Source organism: Drosophila suzukii, chromosome 3 (assembly GCF_043229965.1).
Source record: "Drosophila suzukii chromosome 3, CBGP_Dsuzu_IsoJpt1.0, whole genome shotgun sequence".
NCBI lineage: Eukaryota > Metazoa > Arthropoda > Insecta > Diptera > Drosophilidae > Drosophila > Drosophila suzukii.
In genome coordinates, this window is record NC_092082.1 from 12,883,692 (window position 1) to 12,899,726 (window position 16,035).

The 16,035-nt window shown below is 45.9% G+C and overlaps 5 protein-coding genes and 3 non-coding genes across 19 annotated transcripts in view; 3 read left to right on the plus strand and 5 right to left on the minus strand.

The window, feature by feature from the left end:
- Nucleotides 1-16,035, minus strand: part of LOC108007086 (stress-associated endoplasmic reticulum protein 2) — a 155,896-nt gene that overhangs the window by 21,714 nt on the left and 118,147 nt on the right. The gene's annotated exons all lie outside the window — the stretch shown is intronic.
- On the plus strand, nucleotides 324-2,088 carry nSMase (neutral sphingomyelinase). The gene is made up of 2 exons (XM_017070718.4): nucleotides 324-500; nucleotides 587-2,088. The coding sequence occupies exons 1-2, from the start codon at nucleotides 460-462 to the stop codon at nucleotides 1,857-1,859; spliced, it is 1,314 nt and encodes a 437-aa protein (XP_016926207.1). The 5' UTR covers nucleotides 324-459; the 3' UTR covers nucleotides 1,860-2,088.
- The window catches only part of RpL28 (ribosomal protein L28), a 384,986-nt gene continuing 371,323 nt past the window's right edge, over nucleotides 2,373-16,035 (minus strand). For 5 of the 6 annotated variants that reach the window (XM_070995322.1, XM_070995319.1, XM_070995320.1 and 2 more), the window contains exons 2-4: nucleotides 3,233-3,332; nucleotides 2,742-2,984; nucleotides 2,373-2,555 (exon numbers count right to left, since the gene is read on the minus strand). In XM_070995322.1, coding sequence (XP_070851423.1) covers nucleotides 2,457-2,555; nucleotides 2,742-2,984; nucleotides 3,233-3,325 — 435 coding nt within the window. In that variant the 5' untranslated portion in view covers nucleotides 3,326-3,332 and the 3' untranslated portion in view covers nucleotides 2,373-2,456. Of the gene's footprint in view, nucleotides 2,556-2,741; nucleotides 2,985-3,232; nucleotides 3,333-4,282; nucleotides 4,330-16,035 lie in introns of those variants that run through there. The other variant, XM_017070720.4, reaches the window with a different exon arrangement.
- On the minus strand, nucleotides 3,399-3,473 carry LOC118877481 (small nucleolar RNA CD11). The gene has a single exon (XR_005014337.3). It is a non-coding gene; the product is annotated as a small nucleolar RNA CD11 (small nucleolar RNA).
- Nucleotides 3,613-3,688, minus strand: LOC118877480 (small nucleolar RNA CD11). The gene has a single exon (XR_005014336.3). It is a non-coding gene; the product is annotated as a small nucleolar RNA CD11 (small nucleolar RNA).
- LOC118877482 (small nucleolar RNA CD11) lies at nucleotides 3,827-3,901 on the minus strand. Its single transcript, XR_005014338.3, has one exon. It is a non-coding gene; the product is annotated as a small nucleolar RNA CD11 (small nucleolar RNA).
- eIF1 (eukaryotic translation initiation factor eIF1) lies at nucleotides 4,741-6,463 on the plus strand. 2 transcript variants are annotated; one of them, XM_065864288.2, is made up of 4 exons: nucleotides 4,793-4,811; nucleotides 4,873-4,924; nucleotides 5,145-5,302; nucleotides 6,072-6,463. In XM_065864288.2, exons 2-4 carry the CDS (start codon nucleotides 4,897-4,899, stop codon nucleotides 6,216-6,218), a joined length of 333 nt encoding a protein of 110 aa, XP_065720360.1. In that variant the 5' UTR covers nucleotides 4,793-4,811; nucleotides 4,873-4,896; the 3' UTR covers nucleotides 6,219-6,463. The 2 variants fall into 2 exon arrangements, with proteins under 2 accessions (XP_016926211.1, XP_065720360.1); XM_017070722.4 differs by having other exon boundaries at nucleotides 4,741-4,924.
- Nucleotides 6,783-15,128, plus strand: Larp4B (La-related protein 4B). Of its 5 annotated transcripts, none has more exons than XM_036816190.3 (9): nucleotides 6,783-7,085; nucleotides 8,737-9,589; nucleotides 9,656-9,905; nucleotides 9,985-10,365; nucleotides 10,734-11,304; nucleotides 11,364-11,902; nucleotides 12,082-13,963; nucleotides 14,056-14,406; nucleotides 14,462-15,128. In XM_036816190.3, exons 2-8 carry the CDS (start codon nucleotides 8,751-8,753, stop codon nucleotides 14,205-14,207), a joined length of 4,614 nt encoding a protein of 1,537 aa, XP_036672085.3. In that variant the 5' UTR covers nucleotides 6,783-7,085; nucleotides 8,737-8,750; the 3' UTR covers nucleotides 14,208-14,406; nucleotides 14,462-15,128. The 5 variants fall into 5 exon arrangements, with proteins under 5 accessions (XP_036672085.3, XP_016926246.4, XP_016926247.4 ...); XM_017070757.4 differs by lacking the exon at nucleotides 6,783-7,085 and adding an exon at nucleotides 7,469-8,352; XM_017070758.4 differs by lacking the exon at nucleotides 6,783-7,085 and adding an exon at nucleotides 7,469-8,352 and having other exon boundaries at nucleotides 14,465-15,128.

A 16,035-nucleotide genomic window follows, 5' to 3' on the forward strand; every position in this document is an offset into this window, starting at 1 on the left:
TTAACCCTTAAGGCACTCGCTTTTTTATTAAAAGGGTTAAATGAAAGCGTCCGTCCCAAAAATATGTTTTTAAACAATATATAAAAAAAGTATTTAAACTATTAGATCTTAAAAGTGCATGTCCAAAATTCCTAAATTCTTTATCAATTTTTAATATCTCCTGAACATTCAAAACAATTTTAAACAAAAAATTAAAATGTCTGGCTTTAACAAACATAAAAAAAGTTTATTCTGTATGTTCAAAAACAGCCATGAATTTTATCCCTTATCATGTGTAATTAGGACTATTTGCCCACTAAGGGTTAAGTGTAGTTATTTTTTGGCGTTCAACAGACGGTCACATTGTGGCTATATATCTTTAAAAAAACAATCAAAATCAAAAAGTTATCTTATCGCCGCTCCCGCGCCCGTTATTCGATTGTAAGCATGCTAACGTGAAAAGTGGCCACCAAAGTCGCGATGTTGCTGCTGGAGCTGAACATTCTGACCCTGAATATTTGGTGAGAGCGGACATCTCCTTCTAAGGCGTCTGGAGCCCCAGCATCATTGACCTCGATCTGTGGAGACTAACTATATGTATTTACAGGGGCATACCATATGTGTCGAGTGATCGTGGACCCCGCATCGATGCCATCTGCAAGGAGCTGGCCAGCGGGAAGTATGACATTGTGTCCCTGCAGGAGGTGTGGGCACAGGAGGACAGCGAGAGGCTGCAAAAGGGCACGGAAGCGGTCCTGCCCCACAGCCACTACTTCCACAGCGGGGTAATAGGCGCGGGTCTGCTGGTGCTCTCCAAGTATCCCATCCTGGGCACGCTGTTCCACGCCTGGTCCGTCAACGGCTATTTCCATCGCATCCAACATGCGGATTGGTTTGGCGGCAAGGGTGTGGGCCTGTGTCGCATCCTGGTCGGTGGCCAGATGGTGCACCTGTACAACGCCCACTTGCATGCCGAGTACGACAACGCCAACGACGAGTACAAGACGCACCGCGTCATACAGGCCTTCGACACTGCTCAATTTATCGAGGCCACCAGGGGCAACTCGGCGCTACAGATCCTGGCTGGCGATCTCAATGCCCAACCGCAAGACATCTCATACAAGGTGCTGCTCTACACATCCAAGATGCTAGACAGCTGCGCCTCGGAATCTTTTCGCACCAACGAATGCCAACACAACTCGTATACATCCAAGCAGGCTCGGGAGAGGAATCCCCAGGGCATCCGCATCGATCACATATTTGTGCGTGGCGGAGATCACGTGAATGCTGAGATAGCCGAGTATAAGCTGCCGTTCCCGGAACGAGTGCCCGGCGAGAAGTTCAGCTTCTCGGATCACGAGGCAGTGCTAGCCAGGTTGAAGTTATTTAAGCTGGCTGCTAGGACGGAGGAGCCAGTGGCCACGATCGAGGTGAACTGCCAGGTGGAGGAGGGCGAAAGCTGTGCCGTCAGGGAGCTGGGGGCAGGCGATGCTCAGTCCGGAGAGGACGATCAGCCGGAAGTCCAGTGCAATGGCAGCTCTACTTCCATCCAATCCATGCCCGCCGCCAGAACTGCCGCCCTCCACGAAGCTCTGGCCTTGTGCGATGCTTCCCTGCTGCAGCTAAATACAGATCGGATTCTGTACTACAGCGCTGCCACCTTCCTGTTTGTCCTCCTCGTCCTGCTGGTGGAGTTCACCGCCCCCGTGGGCATGCGCACCATCTTCCTGCTGCTCAAGTTCATCGTGTTTGGCGTGATCCTGTTCTGCGTGTTCATGGCCTCCATCTGGAACTACATGGAACGAAATGGAGTCTTGCAGGGCAAGAAATCAATGGAGGTGATGCTGCACCATGCCCAGAAGTACGAGTACTTCTACTGAAGCTGTGTGGAGCAACCATGCTCAATGCGCATTTAAAATCCATGTGTACCGTAGTTAAGCTAGCGTTGTATTGTCTATGACAAGAGTTTATTATAACTCTGACTTGATCTTTTACGTCCTGTAATCTTGCAATGCATTTCCATGGTCTCTTCATGTGTAACGTCATCCATATCCCAGGAAGCATAGTTCAATAAAGGCGACCAACATTAAGCAACACTTAAAAATTAAATCTATATATTTTTTAAGACTGGTCTGTGACATGCAATTTAATACCTTGATTGATGATATTTTATGAACAAATTTAATGGCAATGATCAAGGTCTGGTAAAAAAAAGTAAGCGGAATATTCAGACAGCAGTGGGTCAATAACCTGATTATGGATTATAAAGGCCGCTTCCTTCACAGCATTTAGTTCAAGCTCATCATAACAAAGCACCTTAAAGTATGCTTTAAATTTTTAAACAAATGGCAAGTTATCCCACAAAAACCATTGCCCACAAATGAACACAGATATTAGCTTTAATATTAGGGTGTTTTTAACATTTTTTCTTTATTCTCGAGTAGAAAACAGCTCCGCATAGTCCCATCTGGTCCGGTTTATTCGGGCTTCTTTCCCTTAGAAAGCTCGGCCTTCTTTCCCTTGCGGGTGGCAGGCTTCTGGGAGCGCAGGACAGCGGAAGCACGGCGGAGGGCAGCCTGTAACAACAAAGAAATTCATTAGAATATGCCAATCAAATGTTAACAAAACTATATTTTGTTTGAGAACCTCAGATAATTTTTTCAACACGATCATTCTGCGATCTTGGTATGTAGCATTAAAAAAAGATCATCATGACAAGAACCAAAACTGATTTTATTCTCTCGAGTTTCGACGATATCTACCTGTGTCAGGTCCTTGCGGTATTTGGAGCCGATGAGCAGGTTCTTCAGCTTCTTCAGGGAACGGCGGGGGCCGGACTTGAAGTCAACACGCACGGTGTTCTTGGCGGGGCGCTGGGCATACTTGCCCTTCTTCAGCACAGCGGTGAAGCCCTTCTTGTCGGCGGCGGGCACGACTCCCAGGGTCTTCTTGTGCACGATGCCGCTGTAGCGGTACGAGCTCACGCTGGCCAAGTTGTTTGGCTCCTGGAAAGGTGAATTTCGAATTAGTTATTTGCGCATTACTATCTCAAAGCAAGGATATGACCAACTTTTGTCAGATTAGAGTTACTATCAAGTTGTATTCAAATATCATTGTGAAAGTTGTAAGTTGGAAACATCATTAAAAGTGGTTTATTACCACGTTTATAGATCATTTTAAAATGTTGGACATGATAGTATTTCAGATTCTCTATAAACGTGGTATCTTAAGTGACAGAATCATATTTACTTACTGTGCTGAAGGGCTTCTTAACATCGCGCTTCTTCAACAAGAAGGCGTTGTTGTTGCGAATGATCAACCAATTGAGGTGCGAAGAGGTTGCCATCTCAAGTCTGTAAGAGAATTAGAAACAATAATTAGTAATCACTCAACAGGATTTAAATACTCCAAATTTTTCTTGGGTATTTCAGTTTTGGGTGATGAATATAGTCTTCAAGAACTCTTCCGTTAAATCAATCCTCATTAAGACAAAACTGAAGTACTCAGGATAGTTTTGATGCTTACCTTTATAATCGAAGTAGACACAAATGGAATCAACAGAAGAAAACATGAAATGAAAAAAGAGAAGATGATTAGATACACGTTTTTTATAACAAAACTTTAAAAGTTCTTGGCTATTTTTCAGTTTTGGGTGATGAATATAGTCTTCAAGAACTCTTCCGTTAAATCAATCCTCATTAAGAAAAACGAGGCACTTGATTTTGAAACTTTATTCTTACCTTAATAAGAAAATCAATAGATTAACCATCCCAAAAGGTAGACATGGAACAGAAAGAGAGTAGTTGATTAGATTCTTGTGTTTTTTAATAAAAGATAATGAAGTCTTGCGATTATTCAGTCTTGGGTGATGAATATAGTCTTCAAGAACTCTTCTGCTCAATCATTCATCAGAGGAGAATAAATAAAGCGATTTAAGACCACACGTGTTCTTACCTTCAAAGGAGAAAAATCCGTACAAAAGGGGGCGTAGCATGAAAAGAAAGAGAAACGGGAAATTAGATTGGATATTAAACAAAGGGAGATTAGAAAGGTAAAATGCATTTGTAGATCAAGTCCGGTCTACTTTTGCCATTAAAATAATTCAAATTTTTTTTATTCACTATTTGCCCGCTGTGCTGCACGTGTGGGTAAAATTCAATTTACCTCCGAAGTTCAGCGGGCCGGCAGCCAAAGTGACGGAAACACGTGGGGCAGGCATTGTGCCTCAACACTTTCGGAGCGTTTAGAACGCTGAGAGAACGCTAGAACTTAACCAAATCGAGACAAAACGCAAAATGCCCACCTTTTCTCGTTGAAAGACAAGCAGGAAAGAAATATGGCAGCCCGGCATAGCGCGAAGTTGGCTGCGCTTGCCGAAAACACAGGGCTGTATTTGGGGCCCAGCGAGTTGGCAGGCCACCTATCGAAAAGAACGCGACGGCCCTGGCATGCGTTGCCAGAAAATAATTGTTTGTTTAAATATTCAGCGAATAGAACAAATATATACAATTGCCGCTAAGGAAACGATCAACTTAATCTATTTTAATTTTGTTGACTTTAAATATATTGGTTTATACCTCTGCTGGTTGTTCTAATGGCATATCTTTTTTAGATTAATTAAATTCGAAATTTAGTAAAATTTAAATTTAGTCTTATTAGTTAAAGTCAACTAAAAATTCTTATTAGTTTTTATAAAATGTCCAAATAGTTTAATCAATCAGAGGTTTCGGGCGCTGCCACTGTTCTGAAAACATCGATAGTATCGAAGAGAAATCGATTTTTTTTCCAGCTCTAGTCTACTTGTCAGACACATTTCCGAAAAAACTCACTCAGTAAAACTTTAAATTAAAAGTTCAGATATCAACAAATCATTTCAAAAAGTTTTTGTTTTAGGCTGTGGTTTGTTTTTATTGTCGTATGTCCATCCAGAATTTAAACACTCGTGGTAAGTGGTAGGACTGATGGGGGACTTTTCCTCGACTCTTACACATGTACATAAAGATGGCCGCCCTGCTCGTCATCATCGCACATACATACATACACAAACGCATTCTGGGGCAAAAGTAAAACACGCTGCAAGGGTGTGATTACATGCCTTACATCCCACCAACATCCATCGAATCCCCCGATAATCGCAATAATCAATCCAATCTCCTGCCTTACAGACCCCTTTGCTGATGCAATCAAGGGCAATGATGATGATATTCAAGACGGGCTAGTGCACATAAGAATCCAGCAGAGGAACGGTCGCAAGACGCTAACCACTGTCCAGGGCCTGTCCGCGGAGTATGACTTGAAGAAGATAGTCCGCTCCTGCAAGAAGGTGGGTTTATCTATGGGATGGGTCAGGTTAACATCCCCCTGGCACACAACTCTGTGCCAAGCAGGCGCCCGCTATTCGCTTACAGCTGTGGTCAGCGAGATAGGATACAGAAAATCAATTCACCCTTTCCACCTGCTAAATCCAGTCATATCTGGACATTCACCCTAAAGTACAGCATCATAAAAAGCAGTGTAGATATTTGTCACGCAGTTATTGATTTCTTTGCGGTCAGCATAGTAACTATCTACCTGCTAAACTCAATAATATTTTTGTTTGGCTTGCAGATTAATATAAACAAACTTCAGTGCTCATTAGTAATGAAAATCATTTTAATAAGTTGAACACCTATTGTTAAAAAGCAGTAGATAAGCATTCGTCCTGTAAAGCCAACATAGATGTGACGCATTACAACTTCCTTTAAACCACGTAGTCAAAAATTACAAATCAATTATAGGGGCCTTAACATAGTTTAAAAAACCGATCCGAGAATGATAACTTTTTTCTGATAGATCAATGGTTAAACATAGCCATTAACACATAGTATATCTATTGATTTTTCGTAGGCCAGCTTAATATTCCACCTGCAAAATCAAATCCATACTTTATCTTTTCGACGTAAGGGAGCATTTTGTCTGGCCGCAACTGTAAAACCAAATAATTGATTAATCCATTCCCATGTAAAGAAAGTTTTCTTCTATTTTATTCAAGTTTTGATTTTTATATCATTCATTCAAAAAATCAATTGTTAATTCATTCCGATCATTCACAGGAATTCGCTTGCAATGGCACTGTAATTGAGCACCCAGAGTATGGTGAGGTCCTCCAGCTCCAGGGCGATCAGCGTGAGAACATCTGTCAATGGTTGACGAAGGTGGGACTAGCTAAGCCGGATCAGCTCAAGGTGCACGGCTTCTAGGCGGACGAACAAAAATACGGTGTGAACTTTCATACTACTATTTCATTCTTAAGCTCTACACAAACACCCCCAAAAAACTTGCAAAAGTTCTTTGTTCCGATTAATTCAAACACACTTGATAGAACATTTACACAAATACAGAAGCAATAGACCATTAACTGAGAACAATGTTATAAATAAAATTAAATGTTCAATTTAAATAAACGAATGTGTGCGGGCGCTGTCGTAGCATAATGGGACAAAAATTAAGCTTTGTTTATCTTTATTTGATAATTTATTTTGTAATTGGTTGTTTTTGAGTTGAAATTTTAGCAAAATTCGGAAGATATCAAGAAGATTGTGTAAATATTTTAAAAAGCGCTGGGCAATTTGTATATTTCTTCTTTTTCCATTAATATTCAACACTGAAACAAAGTATTGATTAAATTTATTGCAAATAGTTATTTTTAAATTTGAATTTATGTTAAACCGCCGCGGGTTGTGTCTTCGCTTATTAAGGTTTCGCATCTAGTACCAATCATTTCTTTGACGTTTCTCGGTATTTCTGACAGGTTGGTGTGCAGTCACATCATTCAGGCACAAAAAATAGGAGCGCGAATTTTTTGCGTGTGTTGCTTTTAGCTGAAAAAAAAGGGTTTCGTGAGTGTCCAACGACAAAAAATTCGTCCTTAAGCAAGCGCGACATACTTCACTAAATTTCTCCGCGATAATTAACCAGCACAACGTCGGGTGCAGAATTCGTGCGTGGAACGCTTGGTGTTTCGTTTGGCCAAATTTAACAAGTGGTTTTGTGCCCCATCGCGGTTGCAGCTGCACAAAATCGGCGTCTGCAGGCGGAGTAACCCGGGATTTCTTTCATCCCCAGGGGTAAGTGGGCTTTTAGACATAATTGTGCAGGTCATTTCTTAGGGGAGGGGGGGCGGAGGGGCTGGAATTTGCTTAGCAATATTATGTTCTTGCACGTTTCAGGGTTGCCACCTTGCAGCAGTTGGCGTATTTATCGGTATTCTTGCAGCAGCATGTTGGTATTTTTTCGGTAGTTTCATTTGACATTTGTCATGTTCTTGACAAAAATCAAGCAACCAATTTAACATTACTGTCCAAGAACTTCTACAAAACGAGTGCTGACTTGCATAATATTCTTACTCCATTTTAAAACGTGTCCGGGAAAACTCGCGAAAATCCCAGTTAGTTTTTTGAATTACTGGTATTTTCAATCGCTTGCAACCCTGCTTGTCGATCTATCGAAACGGCGAAAGTTTTCTATGACGATGAGAAGTCGAATTTTTGGATTTTTCGCGTGACAAGTTGGTGGTGAAAAAAACCAGGCAGAACCTTAACAATTCATTTAGCAACTTGGCAAGCGATTGGCAACTGAAAAGCGCAACGCTGGCGGGTGCGGGCGGTGCAAGTAGGGTGTGAAAAGTCGACAAAAAAAATCAATTGCCTCTCGGTCGTTTTCAATTTTCAATTCACATTCTCTGCGTGTGCAAAAAAGCAAAGGAAAAGCGAGAAAAAAAATATAGACTGCAAACGACAAAAAACGAAAAAAAGAAAAGAAACGGCGAACATAAGAAGAAGAGCACTGAAGAAGACGAAGAAGACCGAGGAAAAGGCAACGTAGAAGTTGAAGAAAATGTGCAGGAAAAGGGGCGGAGGAGCAGGAGCCGTGTTTTCGAGTCGCAAGCAGCAGCAGCAGCAGTCCAAATAAATAACCATCATCCATCGATACAAGTAAAAGAGGCCCGGCCTGATTTTCAGCGCTATTCGAATCGCTGAAGTAGGCAAAATACGAGAAATACAAAATATCGCAGTGAAAATCAAATTTTCCAAATAGAAAGAAGAGCTCCTCCTCGTTCTCTCTCGCTCACTCTCTCTCTGCCTCTCCTTCGCTCTCTCTCTCTTCCACTCTCGCGACTGGGTGGCAACGCGTGTGTGTGTGTGTCTGTGTGTGCCTGCTGTGTGTGTGAGTGTGCCGCGTGCGTGAGTGTGTGTGTAGCTCGAAAGAGCAAAAAAAAAATAGATTTAAAAAAATAAGAGAAAAAGCAAAGAAGGAGAAGCGAAATAACCGACTGTGTCTTTGTGTGGAATTTCTTGATAATTGCAACATACGTTACCATGGAATACTACCTAGGTTGGTAAAATAGTTAACTAGCTAGTACCAGTGGCTATGACATACATACTTACATATATGCCACCCCCTATATACCACATGCTTCAAAATATGCACATGTGTGCGTTCGCTTATGCTGGCACTGCGTTTCGCTTGTTTGTTTTTTGTTTTTATTCACTTGAAATCGGCAGAGTTTTCCCAGCGTCTAGCTTCCTCCGATTACGAAAGTTTCCCGTTACGTCTACAATAACAAAAAATTGACCTTGTTTGTACACACTCACACACCACACCACACCACACATACACAGCCGCACATACATAACCACCCACCGCGCACCGCCCACCACCTTATACCCGCCCACCCGTAATATGAAAACCCAGCTCTTATGTGCAAACCACTTGCAGGAGGATATGTGTACATGAACGGAGATGCAGTCAAGATCCAGCCGCCCGTCTATACCAACGTTCCTGTCGAGACGGCGATGCTAGCCACCAATCTGTTTGGCGCCACCACCCAAATTGCAGCCTCCCCCGCAGCAGCCGCAGCTGCCCACATACCGTTGATCACAGCAGCCGCTGCAGCCGCAGCCGCCGCAGGAGGCGCTCCTCCAGTAGCTCCTCCAGTTGCCGTTGCGCCAGTGGCCACCGCATCAGCAGCAGCAGCCGCAGCCATTGTGCCCGCCCAGCAGCAGCAGGCGCATCCACACCAGGCCCAGATCCTGGCCCATACGCACGTAGCCCACCAACAACAACAACAACAGCAGCAGCAGCAACAACAGCAGACGCTCCAGCAGCATATCCACCACCAGCAGCAGCAGCAACAACAGCAGTCGCCGCATCCCGCCCAGCATCTGACCTACGGCCATCAGCCGGCGCCTCCACAGGCCACGGCTGGAGGATCAGGAACAGTAGCAGGAGGAGTACCAGGAACCGTTGCAGTAGGTGGCGAGGCCCAGGACACCAACGAATACGCCATCATGAATGGCACACTCGCCCAGACCCAGGACGGCACTGTGCTCTGCTACACCACAGATGCCCTCAACAACACGAATTTAGTTGCCCTTGATCCGCAGCCCCATCAGATTGTAGTGCCGGTCCAGGTTCCTGTCCAAGTCCCAGTGCCCGTTCAGCTGCCAGCGAATGGTTCCGCCGACCAGCAGCAGGGCAGCCACAATGCAGCAGGCGGGGAGGATCCCAATATACCGCTGGACAAGCTCAAGCAAATGCTGGCCACCCAGCTTGAGTACTACTTCTCCAGGTGGGTTTCGGTATCATAATAAACTCGAATTTCTTCTAATACTCCTATTTACTTTCTTGCAAACAGAGAGAACCTGGCCAACGATACTTACCTGCTCTCCCAGATGGACAGCGACCAGTATGTGCCCATTTATACCGTGGCCAGATTCAACTTGGTACGGAAACTAACCAATGACATGAATCTCATCACTGAGGTGCTGCGTGAATCGCCCAATGTCCAGGTGGACGAAGAAGGCCTGCGCGTGCGTCCCAATCGCAAGCGTTGCATCATCATTCTGCGCGAGATATCGAACAACACGCCCCTCGATGACGTCAAGGTGGGTGACTCCTCATCCCTCACTCCTCAGGCATTCCCGAACCAGCCCAAATACTAATTGGATTTTGTTCGCTTTGCAGGCACTGTTCAGTAATGAGAGCTGTCCCCGCCCGATCTCCTGCGAATTCGTCGCCAACAACTCGTGGTACATTACCTTCGAGTCGGACGACGATGCGCAGAAGGCATTCAAGTACCTGCGCGAAGAGGTCAAGGAGTTCCAGGGCAAGCCGATCATGGCCCGCATCAAGCCCAAGTCGTTCATCAACCGCATACAAGCTGTTCCAAATAAGATGAACGGCTATCGTCTTACTTCGCCGCCGACTGCCAACGTCTTTGATCCATCCGGAGCCGGTGCCCCAACAGTAGGCTATGCGGCTGCCCAGCAGCCACGCTATCTGTACACCAATGGAGCGGCCCTCGCGGCTCCCGCCTCAGTTCCGTACAGCAATCCTGTACTGATTGTGAGTACTTTCATTGAGTCATACCTTTCATAGCTGAATGGTATATATATTGATTTATAATCTACTTGTTCTTATCTTGTTGCTTATTTAACTTGTTAAATCGACTTTCTAAAGAGTCGAATACTTATCTTTCCGATTGAAAATTAAGATCTTGAATGTTTGCAAAGTCGTCGAAACCTAAGTAGAATTGATTCCCATGACTAATACTATTAACGTTAATTTCCTTAATTATCAGTAATATTATTCCATTACGAAATTTTAATAGACGTTTTTAAATCAAATTAAAAACTAAAACTAGTGACTAAGCATCAGTTGGTATTTTTATGTTTATACATAATTCTTACTTAAATATTAAATCTCTTTTACAGCCGATTCCTCAGAATCAATTCTATCCCGGCTTGGTGGCTGGACCCTGGCCGCCTGGTACTGTGGCAGCCACTACCGCCCAATGCCAAAACTTCTACGAGATCGGAGGTAACATATTTACCACTAATCCCCTGGCTCCGCAGGCTGTGGCAGCCGGTTTCGCTCAAGCTCCGCCACCCACTGCACAAACGATGGTCACGTCCAAGCCACAGGGCGGTGGACGCTACAACAACAATCACCGCGGCAATCCCAACAGTGTGGGCGGCGCTAATTCGGGACCACGCGGCGAGTCGAGGGGCAAACCACCGCGGAACACACAAACTGCCTCGCACATCCAGGGAGGTAGCATTGTGCCCATCCAGATAACTGGCGCCATTCCAGGCGGAATGGTCAGCGTGGTGCCGGCCAACATTGTGCAGGATCCACTGCAGCAGGCCCCCTTGCAGCAGCAGCAGCCGCAGCAAGTGCTCCAGCAGATTCAGCAGCAGCCAACGAGCTCAGCTCAGCAGCAACAGGCCGCGGTGCAGGTGAACAGCTCCACTCGTCACTATCCCATCAAGAGCAACTGGAAAGGTGAGTTTCTAAAGGCCACTTTTGAGATAAACCTATTAATTAATGGTTCTCCAACACAGGTGGCATGCAGAAGAACCTTGACAAGAGCTATGGCGGTGGTGTGACCACCCATCATCACTATACCACCCAGGTGCAGGCACTGCCCGCCCACAGCCACCATCTGCAGGCTCAGCAGCAGCAGCAGCAGCAACAGGGACAATCGCAGCAGCAGCACTATCAATTGGCTTCCTCCAGCGCTGTCAGCGCTCCGCAAGTTACCTATGTCTCCACTGCTCCGGCTCAGCCGCAGCCCGGCCAGCATCAGCACCACCTTGTGGTTCAACAGACGCAGCCACAGCAGCAGCAGCAACCGCAGCAGCCGCAACAGGTAGCTCTTCAGCAAGTGCAGGTGCAGGAGCTGCAGGAAACTGGGGACGGCGTTGAGCACGGCTCTCACGCCATGCAGCAGGTGAATCGCAGCAGCAACATGTCTGCCAGTTCCTCCTCATCGCTGGCCACTTCGATTAGTAAGGAGCCACTGCAATGGCAGAATCGCCCGCGTCGTCGTCGGCGTGATGAGGAGGGCGGACTCAACTATTCCCCAGGCGGGCGAGTTGGGGTAAGTAATCTGCATAGAATATATAGCATAAACAACTTGAGAATTGGCAAATTCCGTCGATTGGAATTCAAATTTAACGTAATTTTAAAAACCAAGTTGCTGAACGTATAATATGTGGCTTACGCTAGATTTTTAGTGTGATTTATATTAACCCTTTTTACCGTTCTATTTTATTTCAGCTCTACGGCAGCTCACCCTCAAACCCACATCAGCAACAGCACCTGATGACAACTTCCTCTGGCAGCAATGTACAGTCAGGTGGCGGAACCGATGGCGGCGGAGCCTCCCATCGCGGCGGAGAGCGCCAGAGCCACTACAATACCATCCACGACGTCCCACCGCCCCAGCACCGTGGCAACTACAAGGGCAATAACTACAATCCGCACTACCACGCCCAGCATTCGTCGATGGCCAGTGGCTCGCACCACCACCATCACCACAACGCGCTGTCCTCGCAGCAGCAGCAGCACCACATGACCTCCGGCACTGGACAGCAGGGCTCGGGCCATCACTATCACCACCATCACCACCACAATTCGATTGGCAGCAATGTTGGCAACAGCGGCGGCTTGGGCGTCAGCAGTGGCGGTTCGGGTGGTGGAGGATCCGGCGGCGGATCGGGCAGCAACAGTCTGTCCGGCGGAAGCAACGAGCGCGGTATTCACCACAGCTCCTTGGGCTATCAGGGCCACCAGCATCAGCATCAACAGCAGCAGCAGCAACAACAGCAGCAGCAGCAACAACAGCAGCCGCCGGCCCCAGTGCAGCCGCCGCAATTCGATCTGGAGGATGCCGCCTTTCCACCACTGCCAGCCACGTCAGCCACCGCACCACATACACCTCAGGCTACTGGTGGCGCCTCCCTGCATAACACTACCACCTTGTCCGCATCGTCGTCGGGTCTCGGCCAGAAGCAGGCTATGCACCAGCCGCAACAACAGCTGCATCAGCACCAGGTGTTGAACAGCAGCGTGGAAAGCGCCGGAGGCGAGGAGCAGCGCTCAAGCAATCAACAGGGAATAGAGAGCAGTAATATCCACTTAACGAACAGTTCCTCCGCCAACAACTGGGCGGAGAACCGCTTGTCTGATGTGGTGCGCACTGGTGGTGGCACTGGAGGAAAGGGCAAGGCCCGTAAAGATAACCGGCACCAACAGGGCCAGAACCAGCCGCATTTGGCCCACAACTATCAGCAGCAGCAACAGCAGCGTAATCCACCTGTTAGCCCCACGCCTGCCTTGGGTGCTGAGTACGGGCTCCAGCTTCAGGAGAGCAACAATACTAAGAACGTTACTAAGCAGAGCTCCAGTAACAACAATTCGATCCATGTGATAAAGTGTCAAACACCAAATATCAATGCCAGCAGCAAGGAGGAGGCAGCCGGAGCCCAGCAGCACCAGCAGCAGCTGGACAAATTTAACAAGACTGAGGATGAACTGCATCCAAAGCAGCCGTCGCAGCAGCGACTGGTCGAAGGCTATGTCCAGCAGCAGCAACAGTTGCCGCCGCTGGCTGGCCACACCGAGTATTCCGCTGCCCTGGCCGCGGGCGCGGGCGCCTGTAGCGTGATGGAGGGTGGTCTGACTACCAGTCTGGCCGAGTGCAGCCTCGGCCAGCATAAGAAGCCGCCCTCGGTGGCCGCCCTGCATGCCAAGAAAGAGGCCAATCTGCTGGAAAAAGGTGCCAGCAAGCACAAGAGCGTGGCCACGTCCACGTCGACAGAGAACCTCTCGGCTGCCGCCACTGCCAGCAAACTGAGCTATGCCCAGGTGGCCCAGCACCACAAGGCTGCGGCCGCCTCTGACAGCAAGGAAACTGGATCCGGTGGTTCCACCGGCACCCTGTCGCCCACCGGCAGCCACAAGATGGACCTAGTCTTTGGCGATCCCGCCGCCGTGGTAGCAGCCGTGGAGAAGAGTGGCCTGGCCACAGTTTCGACCGAGAAGCGCGCCGTAGGTGGCGCATCCCCAGCCGTGCTGTCTGGCAAAGCGAGCGGTGGTCTTCCGGCCACCAACACCACCCAAGGCAGCATTACTGTCGTGGTCTCGGCCAAAGAGAAAGGTAGGTTACATACCATTTGTCAAGATAACTAAACTAGATCGGGATTGTTTTACCTAATTTTGGCTTATTAATCAATTTATTGCTCTTCACAGATAATCGTCCCAATGCCTCCGTTCGCCAACTGAGCAAGGAGAAACAGCAACACCAGCAGCAACATTATGGCTCTGCAACAGAGCACAATACTAATGCCAATGTCGGCTCAGGGACTGGCGGCAACCGCAAGTCCAGGGCCAACAACTCTTAAGGGAAGGGAAGGGGAGAGGAAAGGAGAGGAGAACCGCGTTGCCAAAGCGAGGCAACTGTGAGATACCTTTGCAGGATGCCTCCGAGGATGCATCCGACTGTATATATATGAAATTCCATGTGTAAATATGAGCAAACCTTTTTGTTATACCTATAAGTGCTATAGATATTTACAAGCTAACTAAGGAGGCATACGAAAGGTGAGTTGTGGTGTTTACTTAATGAGTCGCTTACCCTATAACTTCCATCTTGCAGTAGTTGCCGCTGCTCGAGGGACGCGGAAACGAGAGCAGAGTAAGGACAGAAGGAGCAGCCGGCGACGCTTGGACCAGTTATCATATTAGTAGGCAAAGACGAAGAATGAATGGTGCATACCTTTTCTCCAGCTATATTTAATCAGTTACCAGTTAATGTTAATCTACCTAAGCTAATGTTACCTACGCTCGATGGGTAAACACTTAGTTTAGAGCCGCACGAAGGAGCAGACAGAGGAGAAGAGACAAGAGATGAATATGCCTAAGCTATCATTACGATTATCAATAACGATGCCGAGTGAATAAGTCTAAGAGGTTTGAGCGTAGTTAGCCAACTAGCATCGAACGACAAAACAAAACTAAAGCAAGCTAAGCCAAGCAGAGGAAGGGAGAATGAAATATTAGGTTTTATTGATAAATAACTGATGAACTCATGAATCACACGTTGATTTTACGTTACCATTATCTACGTTTAATATTTCATCATTTTCATTTTTGCTTACACATCAAAACATAATGTTTATAGCCAAAACAGAAGTACACAGATACGAGTACGTAGCGTACATAGCTATGTCTCCGCTAGTCCCACAGGTTAGGGTTACTTCTATTATTTAGATATATATTATATATAATATATACGATTGTTTTGAATCATTGTAACATTTTAACGGATGATCTTGTTTGAGCAAGTCGTTATTTTTTATACAACTTGATTATGGGATTCTCGTACTTAGTTCACGACGACTTAAGGGATCCTTTACACAGACACACCTGAATACGCCTAGACAAACTTAACTTCCTCCCCCCAGACACCGACTCGTGTATACCCCTCATTTTTATACTTATATCGTATATCGTGGGAAGGACTTACATTTTAAAATTGCATTTGTTTCCACATGAAAGCAATTTTCTCAGTTTGATGGTTTCACACGTCTATTTCAACAAACAAAGAACGAAAATGAAATGAATTAAGAAGTTAGTGCATTGCTAAATACTAAACTTTATCCTTACAAAGCGTAGGTGGACACAGCTCAGATCAGCTCATAAGACAAACACTATCTAATGTTATATTTACGACTTAGGACTCTATACAAAAAGGTGCCATAAACTAAAACACACACAGACACACATGAAATTCAATGAGGTTTAGGACAACACAAAATAGGCATTTAAAACGAATTCTTTACCTATGTTTTACTGTCTCTCAATTTGAAAAGATGCTGCTTCATCCTCGCCTCCCCCCAAATTATATTGATGCTCATCCTAGATGTACCTTTGCATAGGATTGCGTATACATTTTATATATGATTTTCCCTTTTAATTGTTCACACTTTACGCACAAATTGATTTATGGAGTCTTAATTTATTCAAATTTAAGAAGCATGTAAATTGATCCTGAAGCATAAAAACAATTGGCAAGGGAGAAAAGAAAAATAATCAGTAGTCTTAAGAGCGTACACACGATATCTACAAACTATTCTAGGCATAAGAACTAAGTTTAGGTATGCATATATGGATATTCACTCGTAACTTAACAACATTATTTCTTCTGTTAGGTTTTTCCTTTATTTGAGA

Coding starts and splice junctions, on each gene's coding strand:
- nSMase (XM_017070718.4), top strand. CDS start 460: ATGTTGCTGCTGGAGCTGAACATTCTGACCCTGAATATTTG. Junction 501..586: donor ATTCTGACCCTGAATATTTG/GTGAGAGCGGAC, acceptor ATGTATTTACAG/GGGCATACCATATGTGTCGA.
- eIF1 (XM_017070722.4), top strand. CDS start 4,897: ATGTCCATCCAGAATTTAAACACTCGTG. Junction 4,925..5,144: donor CCAGAATTTAAACACTCGTG/GTAAGTGGTAGG, acceptor CCTGCCTTACAG/ACCCCTTTGCTGATGCAATC. Junction 5,303..6,071: donor TAGTCCGCTCCTGCAAGAAG/GTGGGTTTATCT, acceptor GATCATTCACAG/GAATTCGCTTGCAATGGCAC.
- Larp4B (XM_017070757.4), top strand. Junction 9,906..9,984: donor CGCCCCTCGATGACGTCAAG/GTGGGTGACTCC, acceptor TTCGCTTTGCAG/GCACTGTTCAGTAATGAGAG. Junction 10,366..10,733: donor ACAGCAATCCTGTACTGATT/GTGAGTACTTTC, acceptor TCTCTTTTACAG/CCGATTCCTCAGAATCAATT.